This window comes from Salmo salar, chromosome ssa20 (genome assembly GCF_905237065.1).
Source record: "Salmo salar chromosome ssa20, Ssal_v3.1, whole genome shotgun sequence".
NCBI classification, from domain to species: Eukaryota; Metazoa; Chordata; class Actinopteri; order Salmoniformes; family Salmonidae; genus Salmo; species Salmo salar.
This window is the reverse complement of record NC_059461.1, coordinates 31,184,702-31,209,837: the sequence shown is the minus strand read 5'-3', so window position 1 is coordinate 31,209,837 and position 25,136 is coordinate 31,184,702. Positions and strand designations below refer to the sequence as shown.

General features: G+C 44.1%; 1 protein-coding gene across 5 annotated transcripts in view; it reads left to right on the top strand.

The window, feature by feature from the left end:
* The first annotated feature begins 202 nt into the window (after positions 1–202).
* LOC106580423 (clathrin heavy chain 1) overlaps positions 203–25,136 on the top strand; it is a 73,236-nt gene continuing 48,302 nt past the window's right edge. The window contains exons 1-24 of one of the 5 annotated variants that reach the window (XM_014161465.2): positions 203–585; positions 6,653–6,860; positions 7,816–7,818; positions 7,973–7,975; positions 11,197–11,465; positions 11,644–11,805; positions 14,621–14,734; positions 15,105–15,278; positions 15,523–15,720; positions 16,020–16,220; positions 16,561–16,713; positions 16,967–17,089; positions 17,799–17,936; positions 18,011–18,175; positions 18,254–18,434; positions 19,017–19,180; positions 19,276–19,401; positions 19,563–19,705; positions 19,886–20,120; positions 20,209–20,331; positions 20,436–20,581; positions 20,770–20,953; positions 21,163–21,355; positions 23,611–23,768. In XM_014161465.2, coding sequence (XP_014016940.2) covers positions 544–585; positions 6,653–6,860; positions 7,816–7,818; positions 7,973–7,975; positions 11,197–11,465; positions 11,644–11,805; positions 14,621–14,734; positions 15,105–15,278; positions 15,523–15,720; positions 16,020–16,220; positions 16,561–16,713; positions 16,967–17,089; positions 17,799–17,936; positions 18,011–18,175; positions 18,254–18,434; positions 19,017–19,180; positions 19,276–19,401; positions 19,563–19,705; positions 19,886–20,120; positions 20,209–20,331; positions 20,436–20,581; positions 20,770–20,953; positions 21,163–21,355; positions 23,611–23,768 — 3,606 coding nt within the window. In that variant the 5' untranslated portion in view covers positions 203–543. The remainder of the gene's footprint in view (positions 586–6,652; positions 6,861–7,815; positions 7,819–7,972; positions 7,976–11,196; positions 11,466–11,643; positions 11,806–14,620; positions 14,735–15,104; positions 15,279–15,522; positions 15,721–16,019; positions 16,221–16,560; positions 16,714–16,966; positions 17,090–17,798; positions 17,937–18,010; positions 18,176–18,253; positions 18,435–19,016; positions 19,181–19,275; positions 19,402–19,562; positions 19,706–19,885; positions 20,121–20,208; positions 20,332–20,435; positions 20,582–20,769; positions 20,954–21,162; positions 21,356–23,610; positions 23,769–25,136) is intronic. The other 4 variants (XM_045703213.1, XM_045703214.1, XM_045703215.1 and 1 more) reach the window with 4 other exon arrangements.

The following is a 25,136-nucleotide window of genomic DNA, read 5'->3' as shown; positions in this document are numbered from 1 at the left end:
TCAGCGGGTGAGGTAAAGGCACATTCCCGACGTCTCGGCATTGGAGTTTTTAGTAATCGGAAAGGGAGGGGGCTTGTCACGTGGCTTTATTTCCAAGTTAGAAAAAATTAAGGGGGAAGGGGCTGCGGAGGGGTACATTAAGGACATCGATTTTTTGCAATCTGCATTGGTATTTGTGGGGGAATCCTATTGGCCGACTATAGGGCTTATGAATAGCAAATTTATTATTTTGTAGAATACCATAAACATTTGAGCTCCATCCATTTTTTTTGTTTTCTCTCAGAGCTTTAAAGTCTAATAGTTGTGGACTATATTACTTAGCGGAAGCGTAGAGTTTTGGTTCGGGGTGTTCGGCTACTGAATGAGTGCAGCACTGAATTCGGGTGATATCAACGTAAGCCGGCGAGACGCCTTTCATTGTACATCGTATTTTGCTTTTGAGAGCTTTTTGGGCACTTTTAATACAAGACAACATTCATTCCTCCTCGTGTCCCCTTCCCCTTTCCTTTTCTCCGGACACCTGAAACACAAAAAGCCTCAAGAATGGCTCAGATACTGCCGATACGATTTCAGGAACATCTGCAGGTAAGAAGACGCTAACAACCGAAAAAACACAGGATGAATTTTCGCGCAGTTTTTCAGACATAGAAACACCATACCGCATTTAAATGGAATCTGACAGGGCTGCATGGAGAGTGCTCAATATAGACACAGGCCTAGCTAGCTTCTGTGGGGCAGATGATGACTTGTACAAATTGAACAGTCAGATCGTATTGGTAGCCTATAGTCTGCTTTTAGCGGACCCGACTATACAGCTAGTGACTGGACTAAGCAATGAACTCTTGTTGGAATTGAGTGATTTACGATAAATGTATGCAGTTAGATAAACTATGGCTCAACGGTGTTTGGATGTGGCTAGATTAGATGGCGTCATATTCTTTTAATTAGTAGGCCATGTTGGAGAACACCAACTATCCATCGGTTTCTTGGGGCCAAAGAGAAAGTTTGTGACGTGCCCACCTCCATCCCCTTCAGTGGCTCGTTGCTGTGGCAACATCAAGACTGAAATTGCCTTTCACTAAAGACCTCTTTCTCTCTGGACACTCCCCAGCAAATTACCATTTGCCATGTCTACTACCCACTCGTTCCAATGCAGCCAACAGAGCCCACCAACATTCACCAGTTCCATTTTAAAATGTGGAGCCCCTTTATATGAGGAGTTGGCAAAACAGCACTAACAGATCTGGGAACAGGGTCGAGATCTGAACCTCTATAGCACAGGTGGCATGCTTTCCTTTTACCTATACAGGGTTGCTGGTTCAAGCCCTACTCTGGTTGTTCCCCCTTCATTGCTACAAATGCATATATTGAAAGGCAACACAACATTTATTTGAGCAAGATTTTACCAGACAAATCGATTGATAGTGTATCCCTTTATTTTTATTCCATGTATGATTTATTTTCGGGCCTGCTCTGATTGGTAGGATGCTGTGATCAGTCATGGCTCCAGCTGAGAGAGAAATGCCAGGAATTTGCGAACTGAGGACTTTGGCTCTGAAGTTCTTTAGTTTTTTTTCTCCTGTCTTGGTATTTACAGCCTCTACGCATTAAACAGTATAGTCTGGGTGGGTTTGGGTCTGGGTTGACATACACTGCCCTGTAGACACAGATGTGACTGGCTTTGTTGTTTTTAGCTTTATGTACAACTACTGCTGGACTTATCCCAATTGTAAAAGGTTAGCCATAAACAGAGCACCCCCAATGTACATAGGCATGCACACTGTAAATTAACATGGCCAGTGTCACATTGTGTGTTCTTAAACATGTCATTAACACTAAGCTGTGTTTAGTGTAATACTCCTTTTTCCCAGGCTTGACTGACTGACTGACCCTCCTCGTGTGTGTGTGTGTGTGTGTGTGTGTGTGTGTGTGTGTGTGTGGAGACGTATTTCATGTAAATGGATCAGTGATCTGTGCCCTTAGTATTTCATTTATGATACATTGTGTTAGTCTATTAGCAGATTAATGATTTATTTTGGGGTTCTGTCTCAGACAAATTAGGTTCTGCATTATGTAGGCCAGATGTTGCTGAAAACACCCAACCTTTGCTTTAGCTCAGTGGGCTAATGGAGTCCATGAGTCTCACAGAAGTCTCAAGTTCAATACCCTGCAGTTTAGTTTCAGCCTGAGACTGCCCTAGTGAGAGGGAGAGACCTGCAGACGCTCTTATCCAGAGCGACTTACAAATTGGTGCATTCACCTTATGATATCCAGTGGAACAACCACTTTACAATAGTGCATCTAAATCTTTTAAGGGGGGGGGTTAGAAGGATTACTTTATCCTATCCTAGGTATTCCTTAAAGAGGTGGGGTTTCAGGTGTCTCCGGAAGGTATGTAGCCAGTCATAAACAGATTGGCCATAGGGCACTTTGAGCAAATGCCAGAAGGGCTGGTCCATCTTTAGCCCAGTGGGCCAGGTTTTTTTTGTGTGTTTTTGCACATAAATAATTACCATTATTTGGCAAAAAAAATTGGCTGGTGTGTTAAATGCCTGGGTTGATTTCTGGTCCCAGTCAGTCTCTGTTGCCTGTCCATCAGCTGCCTGTCAGCTCCCTGCTATGGGATATTACTCTCCACTACTAACAGAAGAGCAGCTCCCTGCTCAGGGCTGTTGCTGTTGTCTCCACTAATAGGCAGATTAGGTAAGCAGGCCAATTTAACCCATAAAATCACATCAGGGCAGGAAGGGGAAGTGAGATCATGATCATAATGCCCAGCAGAGCACCTCTGACAGCACTGCTGTCGGCTGGAACAGCTCTGTCTGCATCGGAGCTAATGGCTGGTGTCCAGCCAACCAGTCAGTCATATTACTGCTTACTACCCCCCTGCACAACACATTGATATGGACAAAGCCTAAGTAATGAAACTCTAAAAATAACACACCCAGACCAGTCTCTCTCAGCTGAAACAATACACCTAACTGGAAGGAGCTGTCCTAAACAGTAGTCTATTTTTGTTAGCCTATATTATTATCACTTTTCTTTTATAGCAACAGTGGTGATACTGAAAATGGCAGGCTAACATGACATTAAACTGACAGCTCAGGATTTTTTGAAAGATGAGAATCTCAACTTTTTTTCTAATTTTTCATTATTTATATTAAAATATTTATTTTGAAAGACCAAAGTATCAGCTATCACACCATGTAAAGGAACAACCTAACTCTTTAATTTCTTCATAAAATGCAATGAACTGGATTTAAGCCCATGTCAACTCTGTCAGACACCATTTAAAGGCATTTACATTTTCACATTTTGTTTTCAAGTTGTTTAAAGGACTTGATTGTGTAATTCTAACATTAGATTATTCAAATATGTCATATAGATCTCCAAAGTTATTTTTTTATTTTCTGACGCTGTATAATGCTCCAGCGCTCATTTCGTTTGCATTTTGGCATGTTTTTCTAGATTCAGCACATAAAACATTTTATAAAGCAAACATTATCTGTTACACTTAAACAACACATTTGCTGTGCTAGATGTATGTTGCAGAACAGTAATATAATATTTTTTTCTCAATATTGACAAATTGAACTTAAGGGGGTTAGCCATCAGTGACGGAGTTGACAACAAATACTAACAGACCTATTTTTGCCTTTAAAAATAAAAGTTCAACAATCATTTTCAAATATAGAAAATTATCCATTTGAAAATCCTCCCAAAAAATCTAACAATTCTATCAGCACTCTGACGGAATTGACGTTAGACAAAAATCTGACGGAGTTGATGTTTTACGAAGTTGACAAAAAAATGTTCCCCTATTCCAGTGGTAGTCAAAGTAGAAATGTAGTTTTATCTCAGTTGCTTTATAACTCTTAAACCTAATTTAAAATAAACATATTTGAACCAAAATGTATATCTTATCACGGAGATGGCGTTGATAGTTTATGGTTGTGACCAAGGTGATTTCAATATTGTTTAAATCTCTCAATTATATAACTTGACAGACCATGAGTAGTGTTGTTGTACTACATGTGAGGAAGACATGAAGAAGAGGTCATTATGGTGTAGTTCATTCCTGATTTATTTATGATTGTAGAGAAATCTGACAGCGTTGACCAAATTTCTGGCCACACATTTTAGGAATCACAGTTTTGAGAGAAATATTATTTAAAGTCATAGAGCGCTATTGCAAGAGACTAGATAAGCCTAATAGGGCTGTGACGATACAGTATTGCACTTTTTTTTTCTTTGGCAAAAATGGGAACACAAAGCAGACCAAACTCTTCGGTCCCTTTTTAAAAACCTGCTATATGTAAACTATTGTGTTCTGTAAGTGTAACTCTAGATGACAACATAATGTTTTTTTTCCAACATTAGGGTTGTTTTCCTAAAAAGGTTCAATCCACTTAGTGTTTCGTTTCCTTGCCACTATACTAACGAGTATCGCAATACTGGTATCGGCTCTACCAGATCAGATAATGTTTCAGTTAATATTCATTATTGCCCTTTTTAGAAAATGTAAAGCCAGAGGAATACAGAGAACAAATCTGTGTTACTAGCGAATACAATACACTTAGGACTAGAGTACATACACATTTAGGCAGGCCTGCCGCCTCAGATGCTGCGTTTAGACAGGCAGCCTAATTCTGATCGTTTTTCCACTAATTGGTCTTTTGACCAATCAGATCTTTTCACATCAGATCATTTTCAGAGCTGATATGATTGGTCAAAATGCACGTGTGCGCGCACTGGGCTGTGGAAACTGTATGTCGATGTGTGCACAGAGATTGGGTTCTGAAGACACTGGGTTGTGGTTGCGAGTGATTTAGTTTGGAATGTTCTATGGAGGGCAGCAGGGAGATGCTTCCGGTGACTCAGCCAGCCCTCCCCAGGCCTTTCACAAGCACTGTATTATAGGAACTCCTCTCTCTCTCTAGACATGGTATGTCCTCCCTCCCCTATTGCCTTAGCTTACTCACCTTCCCCCATCTTAATCCATCTTTCTCTGTCATTCTGGGCTAAGTTACAAATTACATCCTATTCCCTCTAGTGCACTACATTTAGGGAATAGGGTTCCATAGGACTGCCATACTGCCTCCGCTCCTCAGCCCAGCTGGCAGCTACTCCCCTGGTCCTTCTTCCCCTAACATTACCTCCTTCTTTTCCTTCACCTCCCTCTATCCTCCTCAGAGATTTCTGTCAGCCAGTAAAGATATCTCCTCTTTGGCCTCTCATGTTATGGGCTGATTGGCGCTCCACCCGGACTGACCCATGACCACCTCACAGTGCTGTCATAGGGCTAAAGGAGATCTGTAGACACGAGTCAGTTCAGTGTTTTCCCACCATAATGGTTAGGATATGGGGAGGGCAAACTGATTCTACATCTGTGTCTAAGGACAACTTTTACCTGGAACTAGTATCAGTGAATACTACTACTGAAAATGGTTGAAAACCTTCAGGTGGTATGTTGTGGTTGTAACTGACCATGTTCAGTACTCAATTATATTGGCTACTGTCTTCAGATCATGAGTCATCTCCTCATTTGGACAACAATGAGCTCAATGATGGATATCATTTACTACTGAGCATCATAATATTCCTCTCTGGAGCTCTATCTCTCTTTGAAGAGTATGACCTGCTGGGCGAGATCACATCTAATCTCACTCTAGGTCAGATCTGTGTCCCGAATTGGCACCCTATTCCCTATAGGGCATAGGACCCTACGTGCACTAGGGAATAGGGTGCCATTTGGGGGGGGGGCACTGGAGATCAGGGCACATTCTAGGCCTTCCCTCCCCTCTGAGTCTCTGAAACCACTAGCAGAGGCCTGACCTGAATCAGCCAGTGTTTATGGTTACACTGCACATGTATTTTAGTCTGCTGTTTACATTGTATTTACTTAGAAATAACATAATAGCATGGTAATTAAATAGTAATTACTGTTTGGCGTTTGAGATTCTCTCAAGCACTACTATGTAGAGTTTGGTATTTGGGAGTGTTGGGTTATTTGAATGAAATAAGTAGCAGAAAATGACTGTTACTGTATGTTATAGTATAATGCCTCAGTAAAAGCTAGATGAATAGCAGCTGTCACAGAGTCATCCTAATATCCTGTTGTCTGCCTGCCCTATGCCATGCCCATGCTGTTTCTCAGGCCTGACTGCTGGGTGACACAACCACCTAACCTTCTCCTTGTAAAACAACCTTTAAGAATATCCTTCTGGAAAATTGGACGAGAACAGCAGTTATTTTAATAGAGTGAGCGTTTAGAGAATTGTTTTCCCTGACCCAAGGAAAATGTTATCAACTGGCAACTTTTGTTTTTTTATTATTGTACAACTCCAGAAAATATCAGTTGTAGACTCATATCTTTACATTGTGCTACTGACTGCACTGCCCAATTCCAAATGACCCCTAGTCTGTACTGTAGCCCATACTGTACTCCTAAGCTCTGGTGTAGTCCTAAAGGATTGGTTAGATATGAGCAATAATGGCACACATTTCAACTAGCCCAAAAGATACCCACATTGCTCATTTCAAATCCATTGATCTGTACTACACGTGTCTAGGGTTATGGGTTGACTACAGCAGTTGTCTCTGAAATAGTTCAACGCGATCTAACGGCTGTGTGTGTTGCGGTGTGTTTCAGCTGCAGAACCTGGGGGTGAATCCGGCCAACATCGGGTTCAGCTACCTGACCATGGAGTCTGACAAGTTCATCTGCATCCGGGAGAAGGTGGGTGAGCAAAACCAGGTGGTGATCATAGACATGGCTGACCCCAATAACCCCAGCAGGCGACCCATTTCCGCTGACAGCGCCATCATGAACCCTACAAGCAAGGTCATTGCCCTGAAAGGTAGGCTACCACCACGGCCCCACATCCTTGTGTGTGCATCCCAAATGGCACCCTATTCCCTATGTAGCACACTACTTTTGACTAGGGCCCATGGCACACTGTGTAGGGAATAGGGTGCTATTTGGGACACTTCCTGACACCCCTGACCCCTGCCCTCACTGCTTCTTATTCCACTGGTGTGATACAACCAACAAAAACGCACTGTTGCAATGCACTTACTACGTAGTTACTTGTTAATCCAATGCTGTTACTAGAGTAATTGAATCATTACTACACGGGTATGAGAAACCTATTTCAACGTCACATTTGTTCTGAAAAAGTTATCTAAAAGCAATGGTGTGTTATTTAGCATTATAAACTGGGTGGTTTGAGCCCTGAATATCAGACCGTATGACAAAATGTTTATTTTTACTGGTCTATTTACGCTGATAACCAGTTTATAATAGCAATAAGTTACATCTGGGTTTTGTGGTATATGGCCAATATACCATGGCTAAGGGCTGTGTCCAGGTACTCCGCGATGCGTCGTGCCTAAGAACAGCCCTTAGCCGTGGTATATTGGCCATATACCACACCTCCAGGTGTCTTATTGCTTAAGTATAGCACACAGGATTGCTGTTTATGTAACTCCAACTTTAACATAGCTGTCAAATGCAGTGTTGGGTGTATCTGTGTTATAATGCACTATTTCCTCCCGTGCTGTAAAAACAAAGTCAGTGCACTCAAACATATTGCCTAAATGTACTAAATTGGTCATGTAAATCGATTTTCCGCCACTGCTTCTACCCCTTTGTCAAAACACAGGCGGATTTAGCCTTCTGTCTGTATCGGTTTGCCTTACTTCTAATGCAATCTCTTCAGGCTTTGCACATCTCTTTTTACCTCTCTCTTTCCCCCTTGTTTTTTCTTTGACTGACTCTTACCTTTCTTTCCCTTGCTTTCTGTCATCTATCAGAGGGTGAGTGTTTCTCTCTCATCTCACTCTTTTTCTCTCATACCTTTTTTTTTCTCCCTTTTTCTACCTGAGATGTCTGCCTTTCTCTCAACCTATTTTTCTCTGACTGACTCTTGGCTTTCTTTCCCTTGCTTGCTTTCTTGTCACCTTCTCTCAGACGGTGAGTTCCTGCCTGTCACTCTGTCTGTGGTGTTATCTGTCTTTGTGTCTGTGGTCTCTGTGGTCTCTCTCCTATCTGTGGTCATCATGTCTCTCATAAAAGCTTCCCCTCCTTCTTAACCCAATTTATTGAACATGAAAAACACGAATGATCTAATTTACATAAGTGTTCACACCCCTGAGTCAATGCATGTTAGAATCACCTTTGGCAGCGATTACAGCTGTGAGTCTTTCTGGGTAAGTCTCTAAGAGCTTTGCACATCTGGACAGTACAATATTTGCACATTGTTCTTTAAAAAATTCTTCAAGCTCTGTCAAGTTGGTTGTTGATCATTGCTAGACAGCCATTTTCAAGTATTGCCATAGATTTTCAAGTAGAAGTAAGTCAAAACCGTTACTAGCCACTCAGGAACATTCAATGTCGTCTTGGTAAGCAACTCCAGTGCATATTTGGCCTTGTGTTTTAGGTTATTGTCCTGCTGAAAGGTGAATTTGTCTCCCAGTGTCTGTTGAAAGCAGATTGAACCAGGTTTTTCTCTAGGATTTTGCCCTGTGCTTATTTTTATTCCATTTGTTTTTCTCTCCCAAAAATTCTCTAGTCCTTGCCATTAACAAGCATATCCATAACATGATACAGCAATTACTATGCTTGAAAATATGAAGAGTGCTACTCAGTGATGTTGGATTTGCCTCAAACATAACACTATGTATTCAGGAAATAAAGTACATTTCTTTGCCACATTTTTTGCAGTTTTAGTTTAGGGCCTTATTGCAACAGGATGCAAATTTAAAAATGTTTTTAAAAAATTGCGTGCTTCCTTTTCACTTTGTAATTTAGTATTGTGGAGTAACTAGAATGTTGTTGATCCATCCTCAGTTTTCTCCTATCACAGCCATTAAACTCTGTAACTGTTTTAAAGTCACAATTGGCATCATGGTGAAATCCCTGAGCGGTTTCCTTCCTCTCCGGCAAATGAGTTTGAAAGGACGCCTCGGTCTTTTTAGTGACTGGGTGTATTGATACACCATCCAACGTGTAGGCTAATTAATAACTTTTTTTTACCCATCTACCAAAAGGTGCCCTTTTTTGCGAGGCATTAGAAAACCTCCTTGGTCTTTGTGTTTGAATTTCACTGCTCGGCTGAGGGACTTTACAGATAATTGTATGTGTGGGGTACAAAGATGGGGTAGTCGTTCAAAAATCATGTTAACACTGTTATTGCACAAAGTGAGCCCATGCAACTTATTATGTGACTTGTTAAGTTCAGGAGTAAAAATGCGCTTATTTAGGCTTGCCATAACAAAGGGGTTGAATACTTATTGATTCTAAACATTTCAGCTTTTCATTTTTAGTTCATTTGTAAACATTTATAAAAAAAAAAATCCAACTTTGACATGGTGGGTATTGTCTGTAGGCCAGTGACACAAAATCTCAATTTAATAAATTTTACATTTGTGCTGTAACCAAGGGGTGTAAATACTTTGAAGGCACTGTATTCTGATTCCTTCTGAAAAGTAACCAAATCGATGAGATCGTTTGGACGAGCATTCGATTCTGTACATTTGAATCCACACTTTGTAAACGTCTCCTGACTGTGCCATCTCAAGTGTGGAACTATTCAGTTTGTCAGTCCCCCCCACAGACACAGACACCCTCACATGCTTTTATGAGAACCGTACATGCTAGCATGACCTGTTGTATGCTGGTTGACCGTGTGTGTGTGTGTGGTATGCCTCATCAGATATCATACACACTACGTGTGTGTGGTATGCCTCATCAGATATCATACACACTAGGTGTGTGTGTGTGTGTGTGTGGTATGCCTCATCAGATATCATACACACTAGGTGTGTGTGTGAGGGAGAGGTATTCCTCTCCATCTCTAGATTTCTCTCTGCAGCGTACCAGGTATGTCTTCACCTACGTGTGGTGGTCTCTGAAACCGGTTCTATTCCTCGCTCACTGTCTAAACCTGAAACTATAGGACATGTTCTCAGTACTGGTCTAGTTTCATCTGCAAATTATGTCCTTCAGGCTTAGTTCCATTTACACTGGTTGTCATATGGGAGGTTAGTAAAGGATGGAGTTTTATTTCTCTCAGCATGCCAGAGACTAGAACAGTTCCATAGTAGCTCTCTCACTATCCTCTAAATAGCCTGCTAGTTCAAGTGTTTCCCCTATATTGATTTAGCAGTGTCGTCCCGCCGCTGCTAAAACGTTGCCGCCACTCCCAAATATTTTTTTCTCTCTCCAATTTCGATCTTGTCTCATCGCTGCAACTCCCCAACGAGCTCGGGAGGCGAATGTCGAGTCATGCGTCCTCCGAATCATGACCCGCCAAACCGCACTTCTTAAAACCCGCCCGCTTAACCCGGAAGCCAGCCGCACCAATGTGTCGGAGGGAACACCGTTCACCTAGTGACCAAGGTCAGCCTGCAGGCGCCCGGCCCACAACAAGGAGTCGCTAGAGCGCAATGAGCCAAGTAAAGCCCCCCCGGCCAAACCCTCCCCTAACCCGGACGACGCTGGTCCAATTGTGCACCGCCCTATGGGACTCCCGATCCCGGCCGGTTGTGATACAGCCCGGGAATGAACCAGGGTCTGTAGTGATGCCTCTAGCACTGCGATGCAGTGCCTTAGACCGCTGCGCCACCTATATATATTTTTTTATATGTCTACAGGAAAACACTGAGTTCTATGTCTCTGTCAGAGTACTTGGGCCTGGAATTTGTGACATATGTATGTCTATTTATTTACCTTTTTATTTCACCATCCATGTAATTAAGAGATTCAGAACATGTTCTCCTTTACAGAAACAACCTGGGGAAGAGTTCCACAGTTGTTCTGGAGGATCTGTCTGCTAGATACTATATATTAGGTCATGGAGTGTGTTATTTACCTATCGGCCTCTCTCTTTATCCCCACTCCCGTCACACTCCTTCACTGGACAGGGAAATGGCACACTTTTGACCCATCATGGAAATCCAGTTTGGCCAGTTTGCTGGGAACTTAAAGGGATTGTTCATACAAAGTACAAATCTCATGGATACCTAGAAAGAAGTCCATTGTCCTGGATAGTCAGCTAGCTACCCAAAGATGCAGTTCACTAGCTACAGTTTAGCATTAGCATCATTCAGTGTCTCACTGTATCTCCCATAGATATAGAACAATATTATGAATTGTTATATTGGTCTCTCCTCTTGCCCTCCCTTTGTCCTCAGCTGCTAAGTGCCTGCAGATCTTCAACATTGAGATGAAGAGTAAGATGAAGGCTCACACCATGACAGAGGATGTCATGTTCTGGAAGTGGATCTCTGTCAACACTGTCGCCTTGGTGACTGAAGCGGCCGTCTACCATTGGAGCATGGAGGGGGACTCTCAGCCAATCAAAGTGTTTGATCGGCACGCCAGTCTGGCTGGTTGCCAGATCATAAACTACAGAACAGACGAACAGCAGAAGTGGCTTCTGCTTATCGGGATCTCGGCACAGGTATGCACACGCCCACGCACGTCTTATGATCAGCATTCTATTCTATATACATACACGCCCATCAGACATACGGTGGAAGTTAGGGAGGGTTTGTGTTCTAAAAGCACCGTACTTTGGTCCTTTTCTAGCATGTTCAGACAGTGATGACATCCCCTCTTCTCTCTCCTCTATCCTGCAGCAAAACCGTGTGGTGGGGGCCATGCAGCTGTACTCCGTGGACAGGAAGGTGTCCCAGCCCATCGAGGGACATGCTGCAGCCTTCGGAGAGTTTAAGGTGGAGGGCAACACCAAAGCCTCTACTCTCTTCTGCTTTGCTGTGCGCAGCCAGGCTGGTGGCAAGGTGAGAAGAGGACACTGGGGGATATACAGGCATGGTGAACCTAGTTACAGTTCCAATTCAAACCAGGACTCACCCTATATGCATGTGAAATATTAATGCTAATCACTGTTAAGACTTGTGTGTACTTGTTGTTTTGTGGTTACTGTATGTTACTATGTGGTCATAATGCGTACGGTCATGTGCGGTTAGAATGTTACTGTGGTCATGTGTGGTTAGAATGTTACTGTGGTCATGTGTGGTTAGTATGCAGTCAGTATGTTGACATGTGTGGTTAGTATGTTACTGTGGTCAGTATGGTTAGTATGTTACTGTGGTTAGTATGTTACTGTGGTCAGTATGTTAGTATGCAGTCAGTATGTTGACATGTGTGGTTAGTATGTTACTGTGGTTAGTATGTTACTATCTGGACCCTTTCTTTCTAAAATTATCTGCCGAAATTATTGCAACCCCTATTACTAGCCTGTTCAACCTCTCTTTCGTGTCGTCTGAGATTCCCATAGATTGGAAAGCAGCTGCTGTCATCCCCCTCTTCAAAGGAGGTGACACTCTTGACCCAAATTGCTACAGACCTATATCTATCCTACCCTGCCTTTCTAAGGTCTTCGAAAGCCAAGTCAACAAACAGATTACCGATCATTTCGAATCCCACCGCACCCTCTCCGCTATGCAATCTGGTTTCAGAGCTGGTCATGGGTGCACCTCAGCCACGCTCAAGGTCCTAAACGACATCGTAACCGCCAACAATAAGAAACAATACTGTGCTGCCGTATTCATCGACCTGGCCAAAGCTTTTCGACTCTGTTAATCACCATATCCTCATCGGCAGACTCGGTAGCCTTGGTTTCTCAAACGATTGCGTCGCCTGGTTCACCAACTACTTCTCAGATAGAGTTCAGTGTGTCAAATCGGAGGGCCTGTTGTCCGGACCTCTGGCAGTCTCCACAGGGTTCAATTCTTGGGGTGACTCTTTTCTCTGTATACATCAATGATGTCGCTCTTGCTGCTGGTGAATCTCTGATCCACCTCTACGCAGACGACACCATTCTGTATACTTCTGGCCCTTCTTTGGACACTGTGTTAACAACCCTCCAGACGAGCTTCAATGCCATACAACACTCCTTCCGTGGTCTCCAACTGCTCCTAAATACAAGTAAAACTAAATGCATGCTCTTCAACCGATCGCTGCCTGCACCTGCCCGCCTGTCCAGCATCACTTTTCTGGACGGTTCTGACTTAGAATATGTGGACAACTACAAATACCTAGGTGTCTGGTTAGACTGTAAACTCTCCTTCCAGACTCACATCAATCATCTCCAATCCAAAGTTAAATCTAGAATTGGCTTCCTATTTCGCAACAAAGCATCCTTCACTCATGCTGCCAAACATACCCTCGTAAAACTGACCATCCTACCAATCCTCGACTTCGGCGATGTCATTTACAAAATAGCCTCCAATACCCTACTCAACAAGCTGGATGCAGTCTATCACAGTGCCATCCGTTTTGTCACCAAAGCCCCATATACCACCCACCATTGCGACCTGTACGCTCTCGTTGGCTGGCCTTCGCTTCATAATCGTCGCCAAACACATTGGCTCCAGGTCATCTACAAGACCCTGCTAGGTAAAGTCCCCCCTTATCTCCGCTCACTGGTCACCATAGCAGCACCCACCTGTAGCACGCGCTCCAGCAGGTATATCTCTCTGGTCACGCCTAAAGCCAACTCCTCCTTTGGCCGTCTCTCCTTCCAGTTCTCTGCTGCCAATGACTGGAACGAACTACAAACATCTCTGAAACTGGAAACGCTTATCTCCCTCACTAGCTTTAAGCACCAGCTATCAGAGCAGCTCCCAGATCACTGCACCTGTACATAGCCCATCTATAATTTAGCCCAAACTACTACCTCTTCCCCTACTGTATTTATTTATTTTATTTATTTTGCTCCTTTGCACCATATTATTTATATTTTAACTTTGAACTTTCTTCAAACTACAAATCTACCATTCCAGTGTTTTACTTGCTATACTTTATTTACTTTGCCACCATGGCATTTTTTGCCTTTACCTCCCTTATCTCACATCATTTGCTCACATTGTATATAGTCTTATTTTTTTTCTACTGTATCATTGATTGTATGTTGTTTTACCCCATCTGTAACTCTGTTTTTGTATGTTGTCGAACTGCTTTGCTTTATCTCGGCCAGGTCGCAATTGTAAATGAGAACTTGTTCTCAACTTGCCTACCTGGTTAAATAAAGGTGAAATAATAAAAATAAAAACTGTGGTTAGTATGTTACTGTGGTTAGTATGTTACTGTGGTTAGTATGTTACTGTGGTTAGTATGTTACTGTGGTCATGTGTGGTTAGTATGCGGCAAGTATGTTGACATGTGTGGTCAGAATGTTACTGTGGTCAGTATGTTGACATGTGTGGTTAGTGTGTTACTGTGGTCATGTGTGGTTAGTATGCAGTCAGTATGTTGACATGTGTGGTCAGTATGTTGACATGTGTGGTCAGTATGTTGACATGTGTGGTCAGTATGTTGACATGTGTGGTCAGTATGTTACTGTGGTTAGTATGCGGTCAGTATGTTACTGTGGTCAATATGTTACTGCGGTCAATATGTTACTGCGGTCAATATGTTACTGCGGTCAGTATGTTACTGCGGTCAGTATGTTACTGCGGTCAGTATGTTACTGCGGTCAGTATGTTACTGCGGTCAGTATGTTACTGCGGTCAGTATGTTACTGCGGTCAGTATGTTACTGTGGTTAGTATGCGGTCAGTATGTTGACATGTGTGGTCGTGTTGTGTTCCAGATGCATATCATAGAGGTGGGTCATCCGGCTACAGGGAACCAGCCATTTACCAAGAAGGCGGTTGATGTGTTCTTCCCTCCCGAGGCGCAGACAGACTTCCCCGTCGCCATGCAGGTAAGGACCCCTAAAGACCCAGCAGGGAAGGGTGGCTCTCACAATGCCTGAATGAAATGAATGAGTTGTGCACTATATCAGAAGGGTCAGACTGACTCTGTTGGCTGGGAGGTTTTCTTTCTGTGTATTTAACCAATACAACAGAAGCTGTTTGTGTTCGGGTGGTGTTTTCCCTTACCTTATTCACTTATCAGCAACCTGCCTGCACACACCTCTCGGTTCAGGCTTCTTTAACTATTAAAAACCTTAACTGCCGTTCAACAATGTTGATAGGAATTTGTCTTGGTGTTGTACACTGCTAAGAGAACCCATAGTTGTCTTTGGACTATACACAGGGTGTAATAGCTGTACCCCATGATTCTGACCTCAGATTGGCACTAAGCATGGCGTGATCTACCTGATCACTAAGTATGGCTACATCCACCTGTATGATCTGGAGTCAGGAGTGTGTATCTATATGAACCGCATCAGCGCTGAGACCATCTTCGTCACTGCCCCCCACGAACCCACCTCCGGCATCATTGGGGTTAACAAGAAGGGACAGGTAAGAACTCCTCTAAATCCCATCAGATTTACCGTCTGTATACTTCAGGAACACTAGAGTTATTTTGTTTTTAGTGGATACATGCGTAAGCATATACACATAACAAGCAATTCAGAGTTAATCATCCGTTGATTGATTTGATTTGGGCTGTGTACCAAATTGCAGCCTATTCCTTATGTTGTGCTGTACTTTGAATAGGGCTTTGTTCAGTAGTAGACAATTAATTTGATGCATCCCCCCTCAGGTGTTGTCAGTGTGTGTGGAGGAGGAGAACATAGTGAACTATGCCACCAACGTGCTGCAGAACCCAGACCTGGGCCTGAGGATGGCCATGCGTTCTAACCTGGCCGGAGCAGATGAGTTGTTTGCCAGGAAGTTCAACACGCTGTTCGCCCAGGGCTCCTACTCCGAGGCTGCCAAGGTGGCTGCCTCCACACCAAAGGTAGGTCAGACCCCAGGGTCAGGGGAGAGGAGGTGATCTGTTGGGTCTGGAGGAGGGTTGCAAAATTAGTAACTTTCCTGAAATTCCAGTTGGAGGATTCCCAGAATAAGGAGGCAAAAAGCAGGAAATCCAGAAACCCCCAACCAGAATTTCTGGAAGACCAGGGAATATGGGGAAAGTTACTGGAATTTTTCAAACCTAAGAGGAGACAATTGTCTTTGAATATATTCTCCTTAGCTTTGTTATACGCTTAGCTACAATAACACTATATTGTCCTCTTCCTCTCCTTCCTCCTCCAGGGTATCCTGCGTACAGCGGAGACCATCCGTAAATTCCAGAGTGTGCCAGGCCAGCCAGGCCAGGCCTCTCCCCTGCTTCAGTACTTTGGCATCCTGCTGGACGAAGGCCAGCTCAACAAGTTTGAGTCTCTGGAGCTGTGCAGGCCCGTGCTACAGCAGGGACGCAAGCAGCTGCTGGAGAAGTGGCTGAAAGAGGACAAGGTACGACTGACTGGAGATTGAGCTGTGGATTGGACAGTTTTGCCACATTCACATGGTAGTCATTTAGCAGATGCTCTTATCCAGAGAGACTTACAGTTAGTGCATTCATCTTAAGATGGCTAGGTGAGACAACCACATCTGTTATAGTAAGTACACTTTTTGTCAATAAAGTAGCTATCAGCAAAGTCTGAGCTAGAAAGGGGGGGTACAATGCTCACTCACACTGACAATGTAAACAGTAGTCCTTTAACAGGGTCCATAGAGACTTTCAATCTGTTCCCTTTGTATATTTACCCTGAAATTGCAGTATAGCTACAGTTGATGTACTGTGTGTGTGTAGCTGGAGTGTTGTGAGGAGCTTGGTGACCTGGTTAAGGCAGTAGATCCTACTCTGGCCCTCAGCGTCTACCTCAGGGCCAACGTACCCAGCAAGGTGATCCAGTGCTTCGCTGAGACCGGACAGTTCCAGAAGATAGTGCTTTACGCCAAGAAGGTACAATTCACTTCCAGAGTGGATGGACATCTCTTTGGATGTGTTGCAAATTGCACCCTATTCCCAGTATAGTTCCCTGGTCAACAGTAGCGCACTATGAAGGGAATATGGTGCCATTTGGGATGCACAACTCTCATAGTATCTCATTGCATTTTCCTCTATGAATACAGAGTTGGCATGGGTTCCTGCTTGTCTCATCAGATGACGGTGTTGTGATGTAGCCTCCCTCTCCCCTTCTCTCTCCCTGGTGTAGGTGGGCTACTCTCCAGACTGGGTGTTTCTGTTGAGGAATGTGATGCGGGTCAGCCCAGACCAGGGTCTACAGTTCTCTCAGATGCTGGTTGCAGATGAGGAGCCCCTGGCCAACATCAACCAGGTAACACCCACACAGACGCGCACGCCCGCACACACTGCCTAGTGTGGGAGCCTCCCGGTTTGTTATTCCATGTGGGAGAGCAATGCCAGGAATTCTCTGACTGAGTGAGCCTTCCTCCTTTTAAGGGCATATCAACTTTCCCTTCCCCCTGTCTGAACTGGCTCTGGGTACAAGTTGCCCACAACCACAGATTTAGGTTGCCTATTCCCAACATGGTGCACTACTTTCAACCAAAGCCCTATGGGCCCTGGTCAACCTTAGTGCGCTATATAAGGAATAAGATGCCTTTTTGGACATACACCTAGAATCATGAGTTTAGAGGTAATTTCATGCCACCTGATGATTCCCACATTCTGAATGGAATTCTTTCAAATTAATATTATACTGTCTTCCTGTTGGTTCCTTAGAACCTGCTCCTTTGAGAGCAAATCCCCCTCTAACCCTTAGCTCTTAGGTACTAAAGTATAGCAGATTGGAGAGGTTCAAAATGTATACCGTAGCATATCAGAAAGTGGCACAATTACCATATTACTTATGATACCTAAACGATTGTTTTGGGATCTCCACAGTGTCTATGGCACTAGAGGTTGTATTAGGGTTGAACAATGAGAGCAATCTGATCCAGTAGTGTACTCACTGTGACACTTGATTACCTCTTTCTCTCCTGTGGTTGGTTGCTGATGTCCCCTCTCTCTCCTGATTGGTGTAGATAGTGGATGTGTTCATGGAGGGCAGTCTGATCCAGCAGTGCACCTCATTCCTATTGGACGCTCTGAAGAACAACCAGCCAGCCGAGGGACACCTACAGACACGCCTCCTGGAAATGAACCTCCTCCATGCTCCCCAGGTAAACACACACACCTTTCATTATGTCAGTTATGTTTCTCTTGGTCCGTTGTTATAACTTGTGTGTGTATCCAGGTGGCTGATGCAATCCTGGGAAACCAGATGTTTACTCACTATGACCGAGCCCACATCGCCCAGCTGTGTGAGAAGGCTGGGCTGCTGCAGAGGGCTCTAGAACACTACACTGACCTGTTCGACATCAAAAGGACTCTCGTACACACACACCTGCTCAACCCTGAGGTATGTACCTGTAGGTGTGTTTTAAATGTATCCCCTGTGTGGGGTGTGTTGTAGTAACCCTATCCTCTCTCCCTGCAGTGGCTGGTGAACTTCTTTGGCGCCCTGTCAGTAGAGGACTCTATAGAGTGTCTTCGGGCCATGTTATCAGCCAACATCCGACAGAACCTTCAGCTGTGTGTCCAGGTGGCGTCTAAATACCATGAGCAGCTGGGAACAAATGCCCTGGTGGATCTCTTCGAGTCCTTCAAGAGCTTTGAGGGTATGTCTGGATCTGGCCTATTATGTTTTAAAACGAGTCAGCTTGTGTGTAATACAATGTAATATTATTATCTACAATGTATGTTCTTAACTCTGGGCAACATGGGCCAGGGAGGCTCACAGGGATATTGGTATCCACAGCACTCCACCAATTATAAATTGTTCAACTCAATACTATTCCCCATTTTATAATTATTTTACATGAATGCACTGTAATTTAAGCTTGCAAACTGTAGTGTTATCTGCCTCATGGCAAAATGTGTAGAATTGCAGGATATTAGCTTGAAAACTGCAACATTTTCTCTCCGGGGCCAAGAGGCGGGCCTTTTAAAATGATATTTTCTCGTGCCTGAGACTTGGTTCATCAGCCATGTACTGTAGAAGCCCTAGTAAAACTCCTTGTAGGTTATTTTATTGTACTTGAGTCTGATTATGAGGGGTGTACATCTCCTACCTTTGCTGTGCTCTCTTTATGTTCCTATCGCCCCAATAATACATATAACCCCTTTTTGTTTACCTGGGCGGCATTCACAGGGAAACTAGGAAACCTATCCAATGTGAAACGGTGTTCTTCCTCTCCCAGGTGTGTTCTACTTCCTGGGTTCCATAGTGAACTTCAGCCAGGACCCTGACGTCCATTTTAAATACATCCAGGCGGCCTGTAAGACCGGACAGATCAAGGAGGTGGATCGCATCTGTAGAGAGAGCAACTGTTATGACCCGGACAGGGTCAAGAACTTCCTCAAGGTATCAGGGCGACCCTAGCAGGGTTGGTTGGGGGAACGTTTAGCACAGTCGTTAGTCTAGCAGACTACAATCTCTCTCTCTTTCTCTCCCATTAGGAGGCTAAACTGACAGACCAGCTGCCTCTGATCATAGTGTGTGACCGCTTTGACTTTGTCCATGACCTGGTTCTCTACCTCTACCGCAACACTCTGCAGAAGTACATTGAGATCTATGTTCAAAAGGTAAGAGTCATCAGTCTGGCAGTAGGCACAGTGAGGAGGAACACAGCACTGCAGGGAAGGAAGATGAAACATGTCAAGATACCTTATTGTTGGTTTTACCAATAGCATTAGCTATCCTAGAAATATTTTCTGCTGTCATTGCCTCGCATTGATGTGTGTAGGTCAACCCTAGCCGGCTGCCGGTGGTGATAGGAGGTCTGTTGGATGTAGACTGTGCTGAAGATGTCATTAAGAACCTGATCATGGTGGTGAGAGGACAGTTCTCCACAGACGAGCTGGTGGCAGAGGTGGAGAAGAGGAACAGGTACAGACACACCACTTACACACATGGTCTCCAACACTGTCTGCTCCTGTACTTCCTCAACATTTAGTCTTTCAGGCCTCTTTTCCCCCCTGTGAGGCAATGCTTCAAAGTCCAAGTATTGTGTGTGACTTAGGTTTTCAAAAGGGGTTCTCAGAAGTAAATTTTGCGTGTGTCCCCCAGACTGAAGCTGTTGTTGCCGTGGCTGGAGTCTCGTATCCACGAGGGCTGTGAGGAGCCGGCTACCCACAATGCCTTGGCTAAGATCTACATAGACAGTAACAACAACCCGGAGCGCTTCCTGAAGGAGAACACCTTCTACGACAGCACTGTAGTGGGGAAGTATTGTGAGAAGAGAGACCCCCACCTCGCCTGTGTCGCCTACGAGAGGGGCCAGTGTGACCTGGACCTTATCAAGGTCTGAGCATGCACGCACGCTCGTACACCCACCCACACACACGACTATGATGCATTGATTGATGTGGTTTCATTGTGCTCTGTTGTAGGTGTGCAATGAGAACTCCCTGTTCAAGAGTGAGGCTCGCTACCTGGTCAGACGGAAAGACCCAGAACTATGGGCCAATGTTCTAGAGGAGAACAACCCTTTTAGACGCCAACTCATAGACCAGGTCAGTAGAATACCCTCTGATAACCCTGTGTTGGTATACTGTGTTTTACCTACTTCCTTGTGTTCTGACCTGTGGTTCTCTGTGTTGTTCCTTGTGTTTGCCAGGTGGTGCAGACAGCTCTATCAGAGACCCAGGACCCAGAGGAGGTGTCGGTGACAGTCAAGGCCTTTATGACAGCTGACCTGCCCAATGAGCTCATTGAACTACTGGAGAAGATCGTACTGGACAACTCAGTCTTCAGCGAGCACCGGTCAGTCACCACACGTTTTCTCTCTGTCTCTGTCTCTCTCTCTCCTCTCACTCTCACACACACACACACACTACTTGGCACTACAGTTAAGCTTTGAGGTTGAAAAGACTAAAATATTTCAGAAGTTCTACTAATACCTGTAGTTGATGTCTTTTATCTAGCGTCTTTATCTTCTTTTTCTCCCCCAGAAACCTCCAGAACCTGTTGATTCTGACGGCCATCAAGGCAGACCGGACGCGTGTGATGGAGTACATCAACCGCCTAGACAACTACGACGCCCCAGATATCGCTAACATCGCCATCAGCAACGAGCTCTTCGAGGAGGCCTTCGCCATCTTCAAAAAGTTTGACGTCAACACCTCTGCCATTCAGGTAAACAAGAGTCTGAAGATGATCAAAATATTTAGCTAATCATTGTATCTGCTTTATTTCAATGCACCAATAATGCTTTGCTTTGCTTTTCTTTGTGCTCCTTACAAATATTTGTATCATGGTACCCTCTATTTAATACCAATAATACTTTTCTTTGTACTATTTACTCATTCACACAGCGTAACCATACCGTCCACCTGTGTCTCTAGGTTCTGATCGAGCATATCAGTAACCTGGACAGAGCCTATGAGTTTGCAGAGCGTTGTAATGAGGCTGCTGTATGGAGTCAGCTGGCCAGAGCCCAGCTCCAGAGAGACCTGGTTAAAGAGGCCATCGACTCCTACATCAAAGCTGACGACCCGTCAGCCTACATGGAGGTGGTCAGCGCGGCCAGCAAGAACAGTAAGACAACACATCACCATAGCTAAGATACACTAACCACCGAGTTCCAAACTGCCTCTGGAAGCAACGTCAGCACAAGAACTGTTCGTCAGGAGCTTCATGAAATGGGTTTCCGTGGCCGAGCAGCTGCACACAAGTCTTAGATCACCATGTGCAAAGCCAAGCGTCGCCTTTGGACTCTGGAGCAGTGGAAACGTGTTCTATGGAGTGATGAATCCGCTTCACCATCCGGCATTCGGACGAATCTGGGTGTCGTGTCTTTGGCTATGCCGTATTAAGTGATATGACATGCTATTCTATAAAATTCTTTCTCTGTAATTAATATTACCTGATTGAGCTAATCATGTAAAAGTAATTAACTAGAAAGTCGGGGCACCACGAAAGAGTGTTTATAGAGCTGTTATCTTCCAAATAAACTTTGAAAGACCTAGTAATATTTTACATCAATAGCAGTCAATATTAATCGTCACCTTATTCAGTCTCATCTGAAAGTTGTAAATTCTTGGTTATCTTCACGAACCCTGGCTAACAAGTTGAATCAGCAATACAAAATTGGGTTTAATTATTTATTTCCTAAATACCTAACTAATCACACAGAATTACATATACACAGAATGCAAATGATGTCATACAGAAAACGTCCTTGGTGGACGGAACCTGTATGATGGCTTGTTACACAAAGAGAGGGGGTTGGGCTTGAATGAAAGAGCGGGAAGACTGAGGAACAAAGGGAGAAGCTGTGCTATCGTAAATACAGTATCTTATGCCTTCTAAATTACCGCCCATTTGGAAAAGGAAAATGCAATAAATATTTACTGAGCTGCACTTCGGTAGATTGGTCGTAGATGCTGGCCCACGGAGATCTTCCTGTCCTCGGAAGAATGTCTCTGGTGGTAAATTGGATACGTTGTAGTATCCTTGTTGTGTGTTAGACTGTATACGTCGTCCTTCCTAGCCCACGTTTACAGCGGCCACTGCTGAATCAACAGCTAGGAGGTATCGCTTCTGTAGTGAATAAGAGTTCAAAGTTCATACCATTCGCAACCAAAGCTCACGCTGAGGTTGGCATCGTTCTATAGTTATTATCTGAATCCTTCTGACATCGGACCGTCGCCCTAATGTACCCGGAACAGAAGGTTACATTTTCGTCAAGGGCTTATATAGTGGAGGGGGAGAAGGGTGTGTTTCATAGTTTATAACCTATGTCTCTTCACAGGGGCGGGCCACTGATTGAGCAGGGCTCTAACCTTATGAAAACCCAATTCTCTCATTTGGAAGCTAAAATTACATTTTAATCTTCAAACAAACAGTTTCAATATCAAACATTTAAATTGCACAACAATTCCATGTGAATCTGATAACTAGAATGTGTAGACTTTCCCAGATACAGTTTGTCGTCCTGTCATCAGTCATAATGTCTCAGATGACAACCGAACAGATATCATATACATTAAGTACCAATGTATATTTTCAACTGGTTCTATTACCGAAATATGGTTCCTTTCCCCCCACTTGTTTGATGTTCCCAGACTCTCTATGTTTAACGAAGGCTATTCGAGAGTCCTTCAGTAGAGTCGGAGAGAGAGGGGAAGGGAGAAAGGTATTTATGGGGGGGTCATAAACCTTACCCACAGGCCAACGTCATGACATGGGTTTAAAGGATGCTAGGAGAACGCTACCTGCCTGAATGCATATTACCAACTGTAAAGTTTGGTGGAAGAGGAATAATAGTCTGGGGCTGGTTTTTGTGGTTCGGGCTAGGGAAATCTTAACGCTACAGCATACAATAAAATTCTAGATGATTCTGTGCTTCAAACTTTGTGGCAACAGTTTGGGGAAGGCCCTTTCCTGTTTCAGCATGACAGTGCCCCTGTGCACAAAGCGAGGTCCATACAGAAATGGTTTGTTGAGATCGGTGTGGCAGAACTTGACTGGCCTGCACAGAGCCCTGACCTCAACCCCATCGAAGACCTTTATGATGAATTGGAATGTCCACTTTGAACCAGGCCTAATCACCCAACATCAGTGCCCGACCTCACTAATGCTCTTGTTGCTGAATGGAAGCAAGTCCCCGCAGCAATGTTCAAACATCTAGTGGAAAGCCTTCCCAGAATAGTGGAGGCTGTTATAGCAGCAAAGTTGGGACCAACTCCATGATTTTGGAATGAGATGTTCGACAAGCAGGTGTCCACATACTTTTGGTCATGTAGTGTATGATGTTTGTGTGTATGTAATGTATGATGTGTGCATTGTAGATAACTGGGAGGATCTGGTGAAGTTCCTTCAGATGGCTCGTAAGAAGGCCCGGGAGTCGTACGTAGAGACAGAACTCATCTTTGCTCTGGCTAAAACTGGCAGACTGGCCGAACTAGATGAGTTTGTTAGCGGCCCTAACAATGCCCATATACAACAGGTAAAGGTGTCAAATACGTACAAAATGCATATACAGTGCCTAAGGAAAGTATTCAGACCGCTTGACTTTTTCCACATTTTGTTACATTATAGCCTTATTTTAAAATAGATTAAATTGTTTTTTTTTCTCGTCTATCTACACATAATACCCCATAATGACAAACCAAAAAACAGTTTTTAGAATTGTTTGCAATTATTATTTTTTAAACCGATCACATTTAAATAAGTATTCAGACCCTTTACTCAATACTTTGTTGAAGCACCTTTGGCAGCGATTACAGCATCGAGTCTTCTTGGGTATGACGCTACAAGCTTGGCACACCTGTATTTGGGAGTTTCTCCCATTCTTCTCAGCATATCCTCTCAAGCGTTGCTGCACAGCTATTTTCAGGTCTCTCCAGTGATGTTTGATCGGGTTCAAGTCCAGGCTGTAGCTGGGCCACTCAAGGACATTCAGAGACTTGTCCCGAAGCCACTGTCTTGGCTGTGTGCTTAGGGTCGTTGTCCTGTTGGAAGGTGAACCCTCTCCCCAGTCTGAGAACCTGCTCCAGGTCGCTCAGGACTTCATCAATGATCTCTCTGTACTTGGCTCCGTTCATCTTTGCCTCGATCCTGACTAGTCTCCCAGTCCCTGCAGCTGAACCCCCCACATGATGCTGCCACCACCATGCTTCACCGTAGGGATGGTGCCATGTTTCCTCCAGATGTGACGCTTGGCATTCAGGCCAAAGAGTTCAATCTTGGTTTCATCAGACCAGAGAATCTTGTTTCTAATGGTCTGAGAGTCTGGCCACTCTACCATAAAGGCGGTGGAGGGCTGCAGAGATGGTTGTCCTTCTGGAAGGTTCACCCATCTCCACAGAGGAACTCTGGAGCACTGTCAGTGTGACCATCGGGTTCTCGTTCACCTCCCCGACCAAGGCCCTTCTCCCCCGATTGCTCAGTTTGGATGGGCGGCCAACTCTAGGAAGAGTCTTGGTGGTTCCAAACATCTTCCATTTAAGATTGATGGAGGCCACTGTGTTCTTGGGGACCTTCAATGCTGCAGAAATATTTTGGTACCCTTCCCCAGATCTGTGCCTTGACACAATCCTATCTCGGAGCTCTACGGACAATTGCTTCGACCACATGGCTTGGTTTTTGCTCTGAAATGCACTATCAACTGTCTGACCTTTTTATATAGACAGGTGTGTGCCTTTCCAAATCATGTCCAATCAATTGAATCTACCACTGGTGGACTCCAAATAAGAATTAAGTTGTAGAAATATCTCAAGGATAATCAATGGAAACAGGATGCACCTGAGCTCAATTTAGTGTCATAGCAAAGGGTCTGAATACTTTATTTATATAAGTATTTCTGTTTTGTATT